The sequence below is a fragment of the Lagopus leucura genome, unplaced genomic scaffold (genome assembly GCF_019238085.1).
Source record: "Lagopus leucura isolate 7727_CA_CO unplaced genomic scaffold, USGS_WTPT01 Super-Scaffold_1, whole genome shotgun sequence".
Classification (NCBI taxonomy): domain Eukaryota; kingdom Metazoa; phylum Chordata; class Aves; order Galliformes; family Phasianidae; genus Lagopus; species Lagopus leucura.
In genome coordinates this window covers 33,834,072-33,854,933 of record NW_024962250.1, presented here as the reverse complement: position 1 = coordinate 33,854,933, position 20,862 = coordinate 33,834,072, and the positions used below count along the sequence as shown (strand labels likewise).

Below are 20,862 nucleotides of genomic sequence, written 5' to 3'. Positions count from 1 at the left end.
CCAAGATGCAGTCATGTTACAAGTAATAAATAATTCAGTGCTATCCTTTTCACTGCATTTGTTTTCCTTGCTCTAGAATTCCTCTAACCAGACCAGCTCACATCTTAACATGGGCTCCATATTTGAAGGTTTGCTCCACAGCTGCAACACTGACTTTCATTCTGGTGAAACTGAGGAGGTAACCTAAACTTGAACTATCCACTCAACTCTTCATTTCAATGATGCCTCAACTAGAAGACAATATCCTGCTAAAGCACTGGTATTTAGACTGACATGGGACAAAAAGATGTCAGTTAGAGAGAGATACAAGAGTCATCAAAAGTCTAGAAATCATTACTACATTATTACATTACAAGAAAAGGCTCAATGCCTGATTTATTTTCTGGTGAAGATTGGAAACATGATAACAAACTTCAAATAGAAAAGAAAAACCTATGAAAAAAAACAGAATAAATTCTTCTCCAGCTACACTAACTGGCAACTGCAATAATGGGTTTAATATGCAGCAGTGGAGATTGATTTTTGCTTATTTATTTCAAAAGACAAGAAAACCTTCCTAATGGGAAAGGAGGTTGACAACTGACAGTCAGTAGAACTTGTGACATCTCAAACATGACAAATTCACAGGATGAAGTAAGACAAGCACTGGAAAAGAATGCTATGCAGTGAATGCTGCTCTAGATCAGCCAGTTCCTGAAATCCCCCCAACCTTATATCCAACCTATGGGGAAAAGCAATGGCAGGCACTTTCCCATCTTTCCCACCCAAACAGCTTCATCAGACACAAGGCTCTTAATAACACAAAAGGCAATAGGAGAATTCAGACACAGAAAGGATATTGTGGACAGAGATGAACAGAGTTGGGCTTAAATCAAAAATAAAAGAAAAAAAGATAGCTTTTTTCCAAAAGCTGCTTCTAGAACTAAACTGTTCTTGCAGATGACTGGATCGCATCCAAGCAACCTCCAGCACTCAGTCTAACACTGTCTATCCTTTCATTTAAAGGTCACTTTTCCAGGCTATTGAGCTTTTTTGCACATTTCTAGATTGCACTTCAGATCTGTTGCATTACACAGTTTTACTTCACAGAGGTTAAATGAGGTAGCTCACTTTTATCATAGGGTAATGCAGTGGTTAGGGGAAACCACATCTATCAGTGAGCATGGTTAAACAGAAAGAAATTTGGAGCTGGCAGTTAGTAAATTATTTAGAACATGAAAAGGGCAGGAAAGAAATGAGTAGAGAAATTGAAATACTTGTGCTTCCACAGACTGTAAGCCTCTTAAGCCAAAAGCTTTCTCATTTTCCTACATTTCTGTGATATACACAGAATTAAAAGGATACTACAATGCCACATGCCCTAACACTGGCCATAGCGATCCCGAACAGAGTAGCATTTTAGAGAACAGGACTCACAGAAGCAGTTCCTCATAACAGTTGAACAGAACGCTTTTTGTCCCTTTTTCTAAAGGCAATATCATTAGAGATCAATACATCAATAAAGATACACCAGATATAAATGGGGGCCTCTCAAAACATTGGTACATGCAAGCATTCACAGATTTCCACGTGAGAGAAAAGTATGGGAAGGAGGAATCATGTCTTTGAAGACTCTTCTGGAAGGAAATACAGCAGCCTTCCTGTAAAAGTAACATTATACAATGGCACTTTAAAATGTTTATCACTGATATCTCGGAGCTGAACCATCTGATGCTACCAAGTAATATTTGGTAGTGTTCATATATAACAGCACGTAGAGCATTATGTTACATACAAAGCTGTCTAGCACCAGCGTCCCTAGTCTTCAAAGATCTGTTGCAATACCTAAGTGAAAAGCATGACTTCTGTTCACTATCAAGGGAAAATGGCTTATATCTTAGTCAAAATCAGTCTGTGTATCATTTTGTACTCAGCGCATTCCATAGATGATCACAAATGTTTAATGAACGTGGTTGTCAATGTGATGTGCACTTCTATTAAGATCTTTCCTTTCTCACAAGAGTTCTTGTAATATATATCAAATACAGGAATGGTTTAAAACCAACTTTAATGCTTAGAATCCAAGTGCAGCAGTATTTACAGAAGTGTGGCACAGAGGCTACCTTCTGAACATCCTCCTGCACAGCAAGCTGTTTTGCAACACACTTAACTTGAAGATTAATTCTCCCCATCGCAGTCTACCAACATCACCTGTTGAATTGAACAGCCTTAGAAGTTCAGCACTAAACTTGAGGGTCAAGTTCATCTTTGATGCAGGTCCCATGAAGCCCCCAAAATTTTTTATGTAACCAACCTGGCCTTTTATGTTTTTCTGAAGAGGTCACCAGGTATTTGACAGCCAAATAACACCACCTGCATCCACAAAGCTACAATAGTCACAAAAAACATCTGAGGAAAGGATGTCACCATCCGAGATAAGAAAGCAAATTCCTTGTGATATCTGACAGAACATCGTTCAAAGCTTGTTTTAAGCTACTCAGTTCCTGAAACATGGCTTAGAATACCATTAGCTGATCCTCTCTAACATAAATACACATACATCTCACATTTTTTCCTTTATCCACAAACACATAAACAAAAGTTGTGCATCTGCTGTTATCACGACTTACTAGACAAGCCTGAGGCAGGAAGCTGTTCACCCTGGAGATACTCCACATGCCCTCGAGGTACTGCTGAGCTTGGATGGTGACTGAACTCAGTGCACCGCTGAGACCACTGGGAGCTACTGTGACTTGAACGCTGGAGTTTGGAAAACTGCCTGTGCCTTGAGACCATCCAAGTCCCTTCTTCCTCTCTGTCCCAGAGAAGAGATTTGGTGATTTTCCAGTTTGCCTGCCCACCTGCCCAGTAATCAGCGGCAGGTCCCGCTGGGAAGAGACTGTGACCACCCTGGGTACCATGCTGGTCACTGCTGTGGCACCGGGTGGGAGGTCGGGCATTTCTGAGTAGCTGGCTTGGTTGAGGGTGTGCATCATCTGGATGGCTTCCTGTTTCAGCTGGTTCAAGTGAGTGGCACAAGTTTCGCATCTGCTCTCTCCTTCATTCCTGTTTTTCTGTAAATAGTCAGGCACTTGAAGCTTGTCAAAAATTAAAGCTGATAATCGTGGGTCCTAGAGAAGGAGGGAGGAAGCAGAAAAAGAAAAAAAAAAAAAAAAACACATTGAGTCAAAACACAGAAAAAGACAAAGTTCCACCCATGGAAACACTTTAAATCTCTACTGGTATTTACCAGGGTTTTTTTTTTGTTGTTTTGTTTTTTTTTTGTTGTTGTTGTTTTTTTGTTTGTTTCTTTGTTTGTTTTTTTTCCTGAATACCCCAAAAGACTTTCAGGTCATAGCTGACTAATAAACCGTAAGTGACTTCATTTGTATGAGACCCAGCATGAGAATTTTCATCAAATTAAACAATAGAGCTGTGGTGCACTTGATCTACTCATTTTTCTAATTAATTCTCCTTTGGAGACATCCAACGTGCTTGTGTTTTTCATGCTCAGAAGCAACGTTAGTTGAGATGCTGACCCTACAGGTATTGCAATGCATTTCAAAGGCATACCACCACCACCTTTAAACCAGGAAAATAAAATTTCAGATTATTAAAAAAAAATAGTGCATGACTTGGTAAACATTTTGCTGTCCTCAGCCTCAGAAATGACTACCTAAGTAGCATAAAAACAGCTTACATGGTAGTGCTCAAAAACTGGCTCCTCTGCTAGATAGGCCTGTTATTTCTCATCTTCGCAACCCAGATGGTAGCAATATTCCCTTACACTACCCTTGCTTTGATGAGAAATAGATTTGAAACTACAGCCATGTGTGAAGGTGCGACAATGTGCACACTAAGAAGCTGATTTAAAAGCAACACCTCCTTTGCTCCCCTCCTCCACCTTGCTAGCTCATTTTAAGGCTGCCCAGAAATCTTAAAATCCTGTTCTGTGTTTCCAGTTCAGAGACAGAGTTACCTATCTCCTGAAACACACCAATGCCTTCCCATCCCCAGCATGCTACTGTAAAGATCAGCCAGGAGATTAAATCCAGCCCTGCTGTAAATCTGCTATCAAGATGAATGCCGTGCAGTAAAACTGACCCAACTTCACACACTCTCCTTCAGCTCTCTAAACAATTAAAATTTTAATGAAATCACAGCCAAAGGTTTATTTGTATAATTATTTTAAGTGAAAATATTTAATTTGCTTGTTCATAATGAGGGCATGCAAAGCTAGTACATCAGCTACCCTGCATACGCTGGGGTATCCCTAAATCAGTACTCCTTTTAAAATCGTATTACTTGATGCCAAATTGCAATTGCTCTCTAGGAAATGAATGCCCTATTAGAAAACTAACTCATTCTGGTTTTAATTACAACACACATCAATAAAACTCTTAAGTCTAGGGACTGGTACTTTGGCTTTGCTCATTATTCTCTTTCAACTGTGCCATTTCCCTTTGCTCTGAATTTATAAAATCCTCAAACACTGCCCAACTTCTCCACCAGCAGCAGGGAACCTAGCTTGTTTTTAGCTGCCGGATTGCTCCTGCAGTAGTTTTTGATCTATCTCATAAAATGCAGCATTGTGTTAATATAAACCATTGTGTATAGCATCACATCGCTCCACAGCCAAAAACCATTAACAAAAGTTACTTTTTCCACAGTAATTTAAATTATTGTTTATTTACTGGAAAAAATACCTCTCAGGCTAAGGGAAGCCACTCCTGCTGTTGACTGAACAATACATTGTATTCACACAAGCGAGTGAATTTACAAACTCAAGTCAAAGACAGTATTTCATCTTTGCCTCTTTTCTCTTTATTGAGGCTTAAAACGCTTTTGAAGTTGCTCCATTTGTCTACCCTCCTGAGCAAGAAAATTCTTTCCCTTCAAGTCTCCCAGAAGTCAAAACCACTAAATTAACAAATATTAGGTATATATATATATTATATATATATATATACTTATATATTGTAATATATATTTATATATTATATATATAATATATATATATATATTTCAGAAACTTTTTTTCTGAGCCTGTGGCACTTTGGCAGAAAGGTGCAGTTGGTTAGACTGGAAGTTATCACAACACAGCCCTGCAGGCACCGTTATGCTTCAGGCGAGCCAAAGACCATGCCTTACGCCTCACAAGAAAAACAAACAGCCCACACTTTGCAGAAACCCCTCCAAATGAGAGCCCTCTGAGCACACTCTCGCAGTCAACAACCCAGCACTGATTGCACAGCCCCCCAAAAACACCGCTGCTCAGTTCCATGCCACCAGGTCGTGGCCTGGCACTCAAGGAAGCTCTAACTAGCGATAGAACTAGAAGGAATGGCCCCAATTAGGGGAGGTTCAGGTTGGATATTAGGAAAAGTTTCTTTCCCAAAAGAGAGATCAGATGCAGGGATTGGATGCCCAGGGAGGTGGTTGAGTCACGAAACATTTAGATGTTGTACTAAGGGACATGGTTTAGTGGGGAAATTGGTGGTAGGTTGGTCTAGATGATCTTGGAGGCCTTTTCCAATCTTGAGGACCCTGTGAAGCACCTGTGTCTCCTGCTGACCTGGGCCTCATCTGGCAACGCTTACATTGCTATCAAATGTCAAAAGTTTCAAATAAGCAATTAAAGCAAATCACTCGGTGAAGCAGGCTTCTCATTTGAAAGAAACAACTTTCTTTTGATGTAAAGAAAATTAATGAGCCCCCAGTTCCAGCTCCATAAACAGAGTTCACAACGCAAGGCAGAGCAGAGTCAGGCAGTACTGCAGTTACAAGGAAACTAAGTGGATGGCATATTAAAAAGGGGAGGAAATAGATCTATTTAGATTATACAAAACACAGAATCATAGAATCATTAAGGCTGGAAAACACCCTCTAAAATCATCTAGTCCAACTGTCCGTCTAACATTAATATTGCACACTGACCATGTCAGTCAGTGCCACATCTCCCCATTTCTTGAACACCTCCAGGGATGCTGACTCCACCTTGGGCAGCCTGTGCCAATGCCTCTTCCTCAGAAGAAATTTTTCCTAATGTTCAACCTGAAAACAAACTATATAAGCACACTTTATGGCAGAAAAAAAAAAAGACACCTTCCAGTTTCTATAAAAGGCCATCTCATTTCCAACTGCCAGGCCCTTTCCCTACTGATGTTGGTAGTCATCCCTCCCTCCTCCAGCTCCCTCTCAGAGGGCCCAGCTGTGAGCTTAGATTACTTTTATTTTTCCACTCCCTGTGACAAAAACACCTGGCTAATGATTGGGCGTGAAGGGCAGAGGAAATGCAAGTTACTGTTAAAAACATTAAGCGGAACTTAAAAGTTAAGTCAGTCCCAATAAAGAGGTTTTACTACTGGTGACAACGCCTGGACCTGGGGAGCCCCTGTTTCAGCAGCATGCGACCTAACGAGTCTGGGTGGAAGTTGCCTTCTCATGTTTTACAGAGGAAGAAAATAAAGCAGAGTGACCAAATGTGTTACAGGCACAGATGGGGAGCAGTTAAAGTCATCCTCATCACAGCTCTGACGGGAGGGAGGGGAACAGACAAAGCAGGCGTGCAAGCTGGGGGTACTGACACAATACTCAAGCACACAATCTACAAACCCACCCAAACAGTGCTCCAAATCCACTTCTGTCTGCTGCGCTACAAAATTGACTCACCCTGTTAACTTCTGCTTACAAATTTAGAGTTCCAAATGCTCCAGACTGCTAGATGAACAAAATAAATGGTTCTGCTACAGATCACTGCACTCGGGAGCCCAGCAAGCCCCCAGTGTGATAATTAGACATATCTGTGTGAGCAAAAGTTTTCTGAAACACCTGAATTTGTCTGTGTTTTCCAGCAAGTGGCTGTTACAGACACAAGTGACCTTACAAGCTCCTGGGAGTCTTAATCATACATGTGCAACTTGCCCCAAGGATGAGCATGCACACCTGGTTTGAAAGTGCTTCCTAGCTGAACCAAGACAATAAACATAGAAAATCAGGACTGTGTTCAAGCTAGAAATAATAGAAAATACCCACATAGTTCAATACTGTTGCATTTAGCCTGGAGTTTGCCTTCAGGCTTTGTCTCTGAATGTAGAGAGTGAGTACAGAAAACACACTCAGATCTGAAAGCACATGCAGTAATTTGTAACAGAAGGAAAAATAAAAACAGTAATTTTAATTCACACAACCCTCTCTGATGTGAAACTTAACTGCTGCAGTTCCTCCCTGTGAAATCCATCACACACCAAGCAGGCTTCCAGCAATGCAACTAACACCAAAGCATGTGGGGCACAAAGAAAGGTCAGCATCTCACAACTGTAAATTACTACAGCCTGAGACCACAATCCTTGAAACTACAGACATACTCAAAGCAACTGTGATGTGGCCAAAGACATGGAAAAAGACTGATAATCCACTACAGCTTAGGCACAAAAATAATATGCAGATTTTCAAAAGCATGCAACATCAAATGACCTTGCTGGAGCTCAGCTCTTTGAAGCCTGAGTGACATGCACTTAAAAACAAAAACTCAAATTCTCTTGAAATTTTACTGTAATCTGCAATTTATCAGTAAATTCCAAAGTACTTAAAGACTGCATTTAAATTTTGCCAACAAAGAGTGATAGAAAGCTTTGCAAAAGAGAAACAAGTATATAGACTTTAAATCTTACCTGCAGCCACTGACTTCCAACTCCCAAACTAAGCAATAGGAGAGGATGTAGAAAAGCATCTGGATTCTCACTTAAGAAGTCACTGAAATAATACCCACCCATCTGTAACCTAATCCTTGCAGTGAGGAACTATCCAGAGAGTGCGAACAAACGATGACGAACAAATGATGAAAAGTCAAATTGCCAACAACCACTCTCTGTAATTACCTGTAATTCTGCCTGCTGCTAGTTTCTGCAATGCAAGTTTACCTGCAGCAGTATTCAGAATTAAATGAAATCTTGATAAAAAGATAATCAAGAAAATAAAGAAGCATTGAATGGTACACTGAAAAACATCCTTAAACACAGACAAGGCAAACCACATTTTTAAAAGATGCTTTGGGAGAATGAAATGCGCTTTCCCAGTGCAAATGGATCAATGATAATGATTTTTTGTCTTAATTGTCTTTGCCAATTTCTGCTATGCTGCTTACAAATTAGTTTTTATCTTACATGACATTGTGGAATATCCACTAACATGCTCTATATTGACAAATACGTTGAAGGTTGAGGCTTGCTATCCACTGTATAATCATTGATAGAAAGAAAAAAAAAAAAAGGAAGGAAAAAAGAACATGCTACAGATACCACTCAATGTAATCAAACTAAAAAACATGCTAATAGCTTTTTGTTTTTAAAAAGTTTCCACATGGCTAATTATCTCAAGGGACTGAAAATACAAGCTCTAATTCTTCAAGTAAGCCACACTGCAAGATCATTTGGTTACTGACCTATGTTTTATCAGAGTGTAAACAATCAAGGAAAAATAAACACACAAAGCTTTTGCAAGATGGGAATTCACAGCAAATCCCTTCTTCCAGGGGGATGTGGAACTTGCAGTGTAACTTAGCTGTCTGTGGAAGCAGCTAGCCCTCTGAACTAAGCAGGACAGCAATCAACGTTTCCAAAGCAAAACGCGCATGAATTAAGAAACAGATGTATTTTAAGGCCAAATTCCATTTCATCTCTCTACCTGAATGCCTCACTACCTTTAAGCAGATTAATTTAAGTGAATGGATTGCGGTCCTTGCCCTATGCTGTCCGTCACCAAGACTTCTTCCAATCTCCAGTCCCATTATTTTGCTTCTAACTCCAACCTGAGGCAGAGCACGCAGACATATCCACTATTGACTCTGACCAGCTGAGTCTCAACCCAATTTATTTTCATCTTTGGCAACCCAAAGAGTTTGGGGGAAAATACATGTATCAGAGCACGTTTTATTTCTTACTTTATAAGTATACTGCATCTCTTTCAAACATCTTCATAACAAAGGTCAGGCAATATGCTACAAAGTGCTAAAAAAACACATGACCCCACACTAAAAATGGCTGCAGCGTGTTTAGTTATTCTGAAGCCTCCACTGAACTCTATTTATTTCCATTTCCTGCCCACTTTAATGTACTTCAGTGGCCCGCAGTAAAGTTAAAGCAATAGGTGTCTGTCATAAAGATGAATAGTGCTATTGGAATGCATAATACAGTGGAAAGAGGAAATGAGAGCAATCTGGTTTATTTACATCTCAGACTCCCATCAGCACCTCAACCCAGCTCCCAATGGTTTCAGGGGCCTTTCCTGTTATCTTCTGTGCAGTTCCCTGCAATGATTTGGCTTTTAACCTCCCAGAACCAGAGAGTGTGAGCTGATCTCTGAGATTTGTGTGTTTGTGAGCCAGTAGAGTATGGGAGCAAACAGCCATGCATTGCGTTCAGTGCAAAGGAAACAAAATAAAGGTAGCACTCATGATTTAAAACAATTAGCGACACACACAAAACAAAAGATCCCAAAGAGATCTGCTATCATACTTAAATTTAGATCAACGCACAGAAACCTGACTACTTCTGAAAAATAGTAATTACCGTATTACAAAATATTACTTTTAATCTCCTTTCTTTACAATCTAATTAAACAGATATTTTACTTGCCTTTGGAAAATGTTTTTCTTAATTTGATTCAATTTTAACATTCCACACATTCTATAAACTACACATTCGAACCAGTATGTAATTTTGTGCTTATTTTTAACAGTCTATGACTTCATTTAAAAATGATGTGTTTTAATTTGCATGTTTATTGTTGGTTTTAAGTAATCCTTTAATTTTCCCTCTCGGGTCTGTGGCTTACTGTAACTTCACAATGCAAATTCAGAACTGGTTTTGTTCACATGATAACACTGTATTCTAACATCCATTGTGTTCTTCTTTCCCCTTTACTTTTTTTTTTTAAACCTTCATTATTGTCATTTTGCACAGCACCAAGTGTTTGAGGAAATAGTTGCACATCCCATCACCACGCTGCACTTTGGTGTCCTTAAAACATCTCTGTTTTCACTATTACTTTCACAGAAACACATTTAGAGAATATTTAAGAGCTTAAAAAAATAATCATAGTTTTTCCATCATATTTCATTTGTTGAAACTGAAGGGTAAGCTGCTTATGTAAAAAGTCAAAACTTCTTTTCTCTTTAAAAGGAAAAACGAAGAGCAAAACTACATGTTTATGAAAAATGTTAGAATGACCATTCTGGAAACTGATGTCCTTTGCCACTATCTACCCTACATGTGGTTTGAGTTCAATCAGGCCACTCCAATCATACAGTACCTCTGAATTCCAGGACCTCTGAAAATCCGAGCAGCACTCACCACAAAGGAAACATGCCCTGTTGTCAGAATGCCTCAGAAACGTGATCCTTTGGTATCATTTTACTCAAAACAAAAGGCACTGTTTGCACTATCTCATTTATTCAGGCAACAGCTCGTATTTTCAGAATCAGATCACAAGGGCAAGCCTTGTGATACAGACTTCTCCAGTGAGCTGGCCAGAGACCAGCAACCCAGCCCACACAGCCCAATGGACTGGGAGAGGAGAACGCTCTAGATGAGAGCTTCAGCACATTTAAATGATTGTAACGACATTTATCTCAGGAGAAGCGTGCCCATTTGCATCAGGCAAACCTTCAGTGGGGGGTTTAGGAACGCCTGGACTCCAGCCTCAGTGGCCACAACCCTGGCTTTGAAAAACTGAAGAGAGAAAAAAAAATGCTTGGAGCACTCAGGACATCTGCGTACGAACCCTACAACTGTTGCAGTCCAACCATCTGAACCCAATTAAAAGCACGCTCAGCAGCAGAAGTTAGGGAGTGGACACATCTTCCAAATGAACATCATTAGCATAATGTAGATTTAAAATCAACTATGAAAACCAGTGCTTGGCATTGGATCACACCCTCTTAGCATCTCTTTCACTTGCTCATTTTATCAATTATTTGTTTGGTAAATGAATACTTGAGGACCATAAAGAAACGATTTAGCTTACAGAATGGAAGGGCTGCCCACTGTGTATTCCTCCTGAAAGCTACAAATTACTGCACACAGTGCACAGTTAGCACATCGTGCAGTCTGTCTCCAGAAATAAAGTGGATTACACTTATTCTTTATCTTCATTAAAGTGCTTCAGTTAAATTGTTTTGCCAAAAACTGACTTGTTGGCTGAAAAAAATTGACTTTACATCTGAGTTTAAGCAACTTTGTAGTACGTTAGAATTTTCCATTTTTCCTCTGGTTCAGACTTAAAAACAAAAGAAAAGGAGCTTCCAAGCAGAGAAAATCAGCAACTAAGCGTACCTCCAATTCCTCAGCTTCAACCAGGCCACAAACTGCTCTGATGAGTCTGCTCTTGCTCCTTTACTTATTTGGTGGCATGTGTAGAAGAGCTGCTGTGGGGTGAATAGACTGGGGAGGTAGGTGGTGCTTCACATTTATTTCATACTCCTTTTAGCAAAGAACTTCAGCAGCTAAGTTCACAAACCTGCCATCAGGTCTGCTGGAAAGCAGCACCCTGGTGCCTCCCACATCTGTGGACTTGGAGAGAACCACGATTCGTGTTTCTTGTTTGGTTTCAGTTAAGAGGCTAATGCACAGAAGTAACCGATTCCATTCTGCTTAACTAGTGTGTTCCACAGCTATGCTGTATTTACATGGTTCTCCCATTTCAATAGTTTATTTAGATGACAAGTTCAGCACTTAACACAACATTTTCGAACATGAGCCTGTAGCAGTGTCACACCAAGACACTATGTAAAATAATGCAGTAAAATGGATAGTAGTAAGACACTGTTGCTCATTTTGTTGATCCTACTGTTCTCCAGCACTTCTTACCAAAACATTATCAGATAATTTTTGTCCACAGAACAACTTATTTTCTAATATAAGACTTACAGTGGCTATACTGTAACCGTGAACAAGCACATATCCAGCCTTGTACCTTAAAACACCTAACAGGACCACTGAAAGGCACTGTACATTTTCCTGGCAACCTAAATGACAAGTGAGAAATTGACTTTTTTAAACTGCTCTCCCCTGTCAGCCAGCAAATGATGTGAGCAGGAAAACAGTGCTGTGATTAATGTCCACCTGTAATCCTTATGGCAGTAAGGCTGGGAAGTCCTGCAAAACCTGCACATTGTACAACCTCTTTCCATCCATATAATGTGAAATCAAAGAGGACTAACACCCTTTGTCCAAGGTCTCTTTACTGCAAACACAGATCAACAACAGCCATGTCCACAGGCAGACCAAAAAAAAAAAACAAAAAAAAAAAACCACACTCTGCCTGTGCTCAGGGCATCTTGAAAACCACGTTGGTATGGTTTATAAGCTCTGTTACAACACAGGATATAAACATAGTAAATACGTGGGCAGAGCAAGCTATAACACGCATAGATGTAGACCTCTACAAACTCTTTCAAGCTCCTCACCAAAAAAAAAAAAAAAAAAAAAAAAAAAAAACTTATCTCCTGAGACACAGAAGCAATCAGACACCTGGCAACAACTTTCAACACCCTTCAAGCCAGATCCTATTAAAACCAGCAAGAAAGAGATGAAAGGCTGTAGCTCACCCTACCAGTCACACTTACAGAGCTCTTAAACATTTATGGTATCTAATGTCACTTCTATAGAAATTCCACAAGCCTAGACAATGCTTAACATCACAGGATACATTTATACTTCCATTCAGTTGTTAGTACTATATAAGAGGATGTTTTTAGTTTAATTTCTGTTCTGAGACCTTGAAAGACAAGCTTTCTCATCACCTGTTGGAAAAGGCCAAGTACAAGAACTATAGAAGAGAAATTACAGCCCCAAAGCAAGACCTAGGCCCTATGAATAGCCACAGTAACATTCATACTGAATACAAAGTCAGTATTTCCCTCTAAGTTCATGCATCCCCATTCCTAACTTCCAATCAACAGTGAAGACTTTCATCAACCCACTTCTCCATTTATCATAAAGCATCCATGAAATGCATGGAGTTGCTGGGAGAAGAGTTAAATTAATGTGCAAAGATCCCCCCTTTGTTTGAAAATGAAGTTTTGTGGCAACAGATAGCTCTGTATCAAACCTGAAGCAAATCACTGGAAAAACACCATACATGTTACCCACGGTGATTTATTATTATTATTACAGATGTAAATACACATTTAAAACCAGAAAAATGTGTGTAATCATGCCTTGCCAACATCCTTATAAAATCTGACAGCTAGTCAAACAACTCTAATTGTGGACAGTGCCAAAACAGTCCTACAGATCCTTAGAGCTTGAGGCCATTGAAGATAACCATCTCTTCTGGTCTCCTACACATCAGAGCCTTGCTAATTTCAGCCACGAGATGCAATGACCCCAACAGGCCTATTTAATGAAAATTGGGACTTTAGGCATTTAAGAAACATTCACTTTTACTTCGATCCACAGGTCTTTCAAAGCCACAGTGCTTCTGAACAAATCGTATTTTTGAAGTGCTATGAATAAAATATACAATCAAGCAGACAGCAACAGCACTTGAGGTGATGTAAATCCCAAGCTGACACACGCTGTTCTTTGCTGTTGTGCTAGCTTATATCAGTGAGGCCAGGATCTTTATTCCATATGATCAACTTGAGAAATCCTTGTGGTTGACTCCAGGACTCCCAGTTTGTGAGACAGCACCATCCCAAACAGTGGCTGCGTACTGGTAACCTTTGATTTACCCCTGCAGCTCTAGTCTCAGAGCAATCCATTATGCAGGATATGCTTAAAAATGCGTGTTTTACTTCACAAGGCTGATGCTGTGATTCACAGGGAAAACCAGCTCAGAAGGCACAGATTGGGATGTTACTGCTCCAGTTTCAATCAGCAAACACTCAGTGAAATAAATTTACATCAGCTTCTCATGGAAGTCCCTGCACGAAGATGTTAGGCAAGATTTGTTCAAGAACGCAGTCTCAGGAGCAATTCATCAGGAATCAGAGGTAAGCCAAAAAATAAATAAAATGAAAATGGGACCAGCTAGAATAACAAAGCAGCACAGCCAAGGCAGCATCCACATGACAAGAAGAGGCTTCTCCAGAGCAATCAGAACAACTGTCCACAGATCTTGCCAATGAGCCAGATGCTGCTGCTGGAAGAAGGCTTGTGTTGACATAAACTCAGAGATGTGAGATGCTTAACGCTGAGAGCAATCAATCTCCACAATTACTATCTGGCTGCCAAGATTCACCATTATGCCACAGATAGATGAAAACAAACTTCATAAAACACATGCAGATTCTACATGACGTCAAACTTCCCCCTCCTCCTTACTCCTCTGAAACAAACCGGCAGTCTGGGTGTAGCCACAAATGACCTGATGCTTTTCCTGAGTTAACAACAGAACCAGGAAAGAATATCGTCGGCTAACGGCTCGCTGTGCACACCCTGCCAAAAAGCCAATGAACTTATCATACTGTATAGGAAATTCCTACCTTCCACACCAATTAGTGACCCAACAGTGATTGATTTTATAATCCCAAACTTTATTTACAAAGTAACTTCCTCTGGGACCAACTTTCCATTACCCAGTATGTGGAAAACTGCATACAGTCAGTGCATGAAGAATCAAGGAAAAATAAGTGCTATTTAAACCCCAACTGTACCATACCTCCACATTCTTGCTTTCCTAAGGGAGATGCACTTTTGACAGTTACTTCCTTTCCCTGCCCTAACATCCTATCTCCACCATACACCGGCTGGGCTCTCAATCAAAACAGAAACAACAACAGGAACCAGCAGTTATTCATTACAATAGGATCAAAACATCTCTAGGCACTAGAGCTGTGCCAAGTCACTGTCCTTGAAGACCCTGCTGCAATCCACTTCTTCCCCTCCATATTGGACACTGTTACCGAAAGTGGCTCCACTTCAATGTGAGGCACCGCGTATTAAAAATCCCAGCTTTTAAATCTGAATCCACTCAGGAGCAGGCAGCCACATCTCAGAACTGCAGGAGGCAATGAAACTGCCCACAGAAAGGTGAGAAGATTAGCTGGTCAACAACACAGGCTGATATTTACCCTTAATTTTAATCAAGCTAACATTAGCTTTAGCTCCAGTCTATAAAACCGGAATTGCACTGCACACTAACTACCAGCATAATCACAGCAACAGCACCACAGTATGATTACTGGGCACTAATTATATTTTATAAAGAGTTAAAGACAATCAACTACATGTAATTGAGATTTATATGCAGTTTTCCACTGACCTGCAAACAGCTTCATACATTAATAAGTTAACACTATTGCTAGAAACAAAGCAAACAGTTACATCCACATGACAAAATACATGAAGCACGAGAGCCAGATGTTGGGTCCTTTCATCAAGGAAGTAATTATTTAATTCCTGGAAAAAGAATTTCTCTCTCTTTATTCCATCGACATGTAATAGTGCTCATAAAAGATCCAGTCCTGGCTCCAGAGCCTGGCCTGGGTCCAAATCTGCAATGCTGCACAGGCATAAGAACCAAGGGTCTCCTCTTCCTGCCATGCAGACACTTGTGGGCGGTAAGAGGCATTCTCAGAACACATCCACACCTCCTTATTCCATGCACTGCATTGCAGCCCCCACAGTGGCTGCTAACAGAGACCGTGCTGCCTGCTGTGTCTCTCCAGGAAGGCTAATGCTCCACAGAAGAGCATTACAGGGATCACTGGGAAGCTGCCACCCCTCTCCATCACAGCTGCTGACCTTCAGCTCCACGAGGTCCCCTTGGTCATCAAACTAACAGCTCCTCACTACAAGCACTGCTGGGAGCTGCTTGTCTTCCCTCCCTGAGTCTTTTTTGCCAAATCCTTCTTGCCCATTGTCCTCCCAGCTAATAGCAGCCATTGTCTCTAACAGTCAGACACCTAACAGCCACCATCAGCAGACATCCAAAAATGTTCTGCTCTGACTCTGGAGCTGAAGGCAGAGCTATCTTGTCTGTCACCAGCCTCTGTCCTTGGCTTTACACCAGAATGCTTACAGAGGCAACAAAGATAAATATTTACACACTGTTCACATTTGGAGGCCCAGCTGGATCTAACCCCCTTGTGTCAAACTTGCAATTCTAAAATGTTTAATGAGTTTACCAAAATCACAAGTTACACAGAGCTCTGCATGACAAACCAGTCAGCAGTTTTGCAGACTACACTTCAGATGGTAAAGAAGCATGTCCCTCTACAAGGTTATTTTAATTAAAAAAAAAAAAAAAAAAGCCAGATTCAGTGCAAAAATACTAAACGCAAGGTAAGGCACAACAGATAGAACCAATTAATAAATAAATCCATTAACTAGGAAACGACTAGGAAATGTCCCTGCAGCATTTAAAACTTTGCAAAATATTCCAACGTGCACCCGGTTATGGCTGCTACATCTGCTTCAGTTTTATGTAAGTTGGACCAAAGAGAAAGATAACCAAGTTTACAGACATAATAGGACAAAAAATGACAACATGTTACTGTTAACTGCTCATGAAAAATGGCATAAAGAACTCAAATAAAGCAAGTGCACTGCTTGCAATGTTTAAAAGTTATCACATTTTGTAATGAACCATATATAACCAAATGGTGCTTTTCCTAGTGCTGAAGAAGAGTAATTTTATTCTGAACTAAGGATTCCATCATAAAATGAAAGGAAATTCACAGTCTGAACAATCACAGTTGTGCTGAGAACATTTTTAGGCATATGGCAAATTTATAATGGTCACTGGGGATGAAGAGCTAAAATTCTGTTGCAGGCTCTGAATTCAAGACATTTCACATAAAACTGTATCTCAGGAAACAATAAATTGCTAACTGTGTAGCATCATAACATTATGGGCAACATTCAGCATATGTAAATCTGACTGCGTCAAATATGAATCCTGTTTTCATTCCAAAGACCAGTTATTTCATAAAGGGTTCAAATCAGACAAAACAATTGTCTGTAGGTATCATTAAGAGAAAAGAAGAAAGATGAGATCCTTCTGAACTTTATACAATCTGAGTTCCCTCAGCATCACGCAGCCACAACATGAATGCAACGTTCCCAAGTTAATGCCCTGATTACTATTGTAAGTCTGTCGTTTAAATAGTTCCTTCCTGTTTAAAATGCAGAAAGCCAAATGTGTTTTCCCACCGCTAAGCATTGTGTAAGACTCCTTTCTGTTCCAGCAAGCTGGCTGAAGATGGATGAGCTTCCAAACTGATATAATTTTTAATTACGCGTTTTTTCTCTCATTACTAATTTCCTAAACATATCTCTAATCTTGCAATGAAATCTGAGTGCAGTAGGTGTATCCACATACATCATGCTCTAGAAAATTAATATGAGATAATGATCAAGACTGCCACCATAACATAACCTGAAACAAGCAAGATACACGAGAGGTGATACACGCTCAGACTCTGATCTCAAGTGTTTCTGGAAAGCAGTGTTCGTGGATAGCTTCTCTCCCTCCCACGTCTTGAAGCCAGAAATGCATTTATTTGGGTATGGGGGAGGGAGATGCTTCCAGCACACATTACAGAGCAGCCTCTCCTACACGCTTTCTACCAGGTACTTACAAGCTTGCAATGCCCAATGCATATTTGCTCCTCCGCTCTCTTACTGTAAATACTCTACCCAGAACCACCATTCCCATAAAGGATCAATAATTGCTTGCTCCTCTACAGGTGATAAATGCAGGTGGCCTAGCTTCCTCTCATCATCAGGGAGAAGCTCCCTCCACCTGGGACAAAGTTTCCTGGTAAGATACCCTTTCCAAAAGCATAGGACAGCAGAAAGCACTGAACGTAGCCCATGCACCAATGGGGAAGGCACATGCCCCAAAAGGATCTCACACACAGCTGCATCAGATGCACTTTCAAGAAAGCAGTCGGGACTGTGTCCAGCACTATCAGCCTAAGTCAGCCAAGTGCAGTTCACACACAGACTTTCTTCATTCCTCAATTATCTCTCACTGCCTGGAAGGCACTGCACAGGTTAACACACTGCAGCATTATCACCATTATACCAACAAGCAAGATGGCAACTTTAGGAGAGAAAACAAACAAACAAAAAAAGCAGATGCCAAGGGTAACTATCACTGAGTTTTTTCTCAGATTAAAAAAAAAAAAAAAAAAAAAAAAAATCGCACCCCAAATTCTTAAAGGGCATTACTTTCAGCACACCAGCTGCCTTCTCTTCAGCTGATGGATCCCAAATAAAAGGGGCAAATCGTAAAGACTGTTCACAGTGGCTAACATTTAAGAAATCAAATAAAGCAAAGAGTGATGAATCACAAGTGCTTAAATAAGCTTACATCTTCCAAGTGGTCTTAAAATATGCCACAAGTACGACTCTGCCTACTTACTCAAAGAAAAGGCAATCACTGCAGTCTCATTCAAAAAATATAAAGGTGCAGAGAGATCAGTGCTATAGCTGAAGTGTATGCACCAGAGTAATGCACATAAAAAATGATGCATATATAAGGAGCACCAGCTGGAGAGACCTGGTATACATGCAGCAAGTCACCAGCCCATAATGGCATGCTGAGAAAAATGCATATGCTAAATGGGTAAGTGCATCTAGGACTGTAACGCTAGTTGACTTGCCCTAGCCCCTCGGGAAGTCCATAGCACACACAGTGCCGACAGGCTGGAGGCAGGATGTTTCACTGTATTCATGCTGCTACAGAATCTGACTCAAGGAGAGAAAAAAAAAAAAAAAAAAAAAAACCCACAATTTTATGTTTTAAGAATAAAAAATTTTAAAAGATGTTTCCCAAAATTGCTACCGAATCTCTGTTTTTCTACATACTGACCAAGATCAAAAGCTTTAAATGCAGCTTTGACTTCCTTGAAAATCTGATGAAGAAATTCACCCTCCTATGAAAAAGCTTAATGAAAACATATTTCTCCTACTAAACCTCATTCGGCAAAAGGAAGGAAAAGCTGAGGGATGCCCTCATTTTCCCTTTCCCATAGCTTCCTGAAAGGAACACAAAAAGCTACAAACCGGAGCACCACCAGAGCCTAGTTGTGTATCACCCACCCATCACTGGAACTGACGGCCTGCACTGGACTCATGAGAACACATAGTGCTGAGCAGCACCATGTAGCCCTCCACCACCAACAGAAATCAACTGACCGCTGAAAGCAAGCCTCTAAAGCGCCTTCCCTGGGTTATGACTGGGCTCCCACTTGTTTTTAATTCTCATTTGCTGACACCTCCTTTACAACCAGAGGGACGGGTTCTTCATAAGAAGCTGTTTCAGTGGCTGCAGCTCACATCTTAATCCACAGACTGCAGCAGGTCAGATTATCTACATGTATCAAAGACAACATTATGCTTTATAAGCTATTTTTCTGCCTCAGCAAGGAGTAAGCACGTTTTTATTTCTTACTATGTTTACCCATTACCTCACCACGCAGCATTATTGTTAGCCTTTCTGAGGCTCTCCTAGAATAGGAACATATAAAACAGGATTTCCTCCAGCTCTGCATACCTACTTATTCCAGAGTCATTAATGACATAGAACTCATTTGAACAAAGACTTAACATGAAATGAACATTCAAAACAGCTGGGAACAAAAATATATCTGCCTAGAACACTGCATCTCTGCTTTGTCTTCAAAATAAAGCCAAGGAGGCATAAATTTGCTTTAAAGACCAGTTTTACAGTAAAGTTCTCATGACAAAAATGGAGGAGCTAAACATTTACATGTGGGACATGTTTACGTATCCCAGTGGGTTCCAAATCAAATTTAATGCAGTCTTTTTTTTTGTACTGGAGATTAGAAGTAACTTCACTGCCATCAGAAAGAACTCCGAAGATGTAAAGACAGAAAAGATCCAAGTGCTGCACAAATGGCCTCCAGAAACCTAAACCAACCATGTCTTGTCTTCCATACAATTACGAGTGACAGCTGGAACATCCAAAGCTCTAAGATTTTAAAATATTTCTGACCAATATTTTAAAGAAAACTTCTGGATGTACGTTTATAAGAAAAATACAAGTAATATCGCCCAAATATTTGTAGAAATTGTTTCCTGAGCTCATTACCACATCAGGGTTTTGGAAAGAGATGTTTATCACCATGACTCCTTCATATAGCTCCTGGCAGAGCCAGTGACACACTGTGACATATCCTACATCCATCACACCATGGGACCTGCCATCGCGAGCCCCATGCTGAGAAGCAGCACACCCAGCTCCCTTCTGCCCCGTCATTCCTCAGACAAATGTACAAAATACTCAGGGATGTGCTTTCAGAAGGCACCCTGCAAGCACAAGTATCCTAAAAATTAACAGAAATTTGGAAGAATGTTACAGGCAAACAAACAAACAAAAACCAACAAGCCAGGCTAAAGACTGGCCAATTATATGTGGCCCTGTAAAGGGCCAGAGATGCTAGGATGCAGAAAGAAGTAATCCAGAAGCTGCAAAGATATTGCTTGGGTTCAGTGCTGAACATCCAAAACTACTGGCAATCTCTTGAAGACCTCCATACTAGCAGTGCACATGAGAGCACAGGCAGGCAGCCAAGCAGGCTGGGAGAAGCAGGCATGAGGCAAGGATGCAGGAAAAACACTACTGTTCACTTTAATGCTATCAGCTCCTCTCTGCCTGAGGATATTTCCTACCTCTACCTACAAACAGAGCTTCCAAGCCCTTAAGTAAACATTCTTTGAAGATAATGAAGCTTATTCTAATCTCACATTGGTGACACTCCTGCATTGTATTCAGCTGAGCTACAAGACTCCTGGGTAACTCCTTTGTAAAAAATCAGGATTACCTTAACTCTTTGCTCTTACACAGACTTAAAAGGATCTTGTCAAAGCATAGAAAGAGACAGCTTTTTCACTCAGCACATCTACT

At 40.4% G+C, this 20,862-nt stretch overlaps 1 protein-coding gene across 1 annotated transcript in view; it reads right to left on the bottom strand.

The window, feature by feature from the left end:
* The window catches only part of KIF26A (kinesin family member 26A), a gene marked incomplete at its 5' end in the record, with an annotated part of 96,995 nt that overhangs the window by 63,581 nt on the left and 12,552 nt on the right, over positions 1 to 20,862 (bottom strand). Inside the window, one exon of the mRNA XM_042869554.1 lies at positions 2,610 to 3,110. Within this exon, the coding sequence (XP_042725488.1) occupies positions 2,610 to 3,110 (501 nt within the window). The remainder of the gene's footprint in view (positions 1 to 2,609; positions 3,111 to 20,862) is intronic.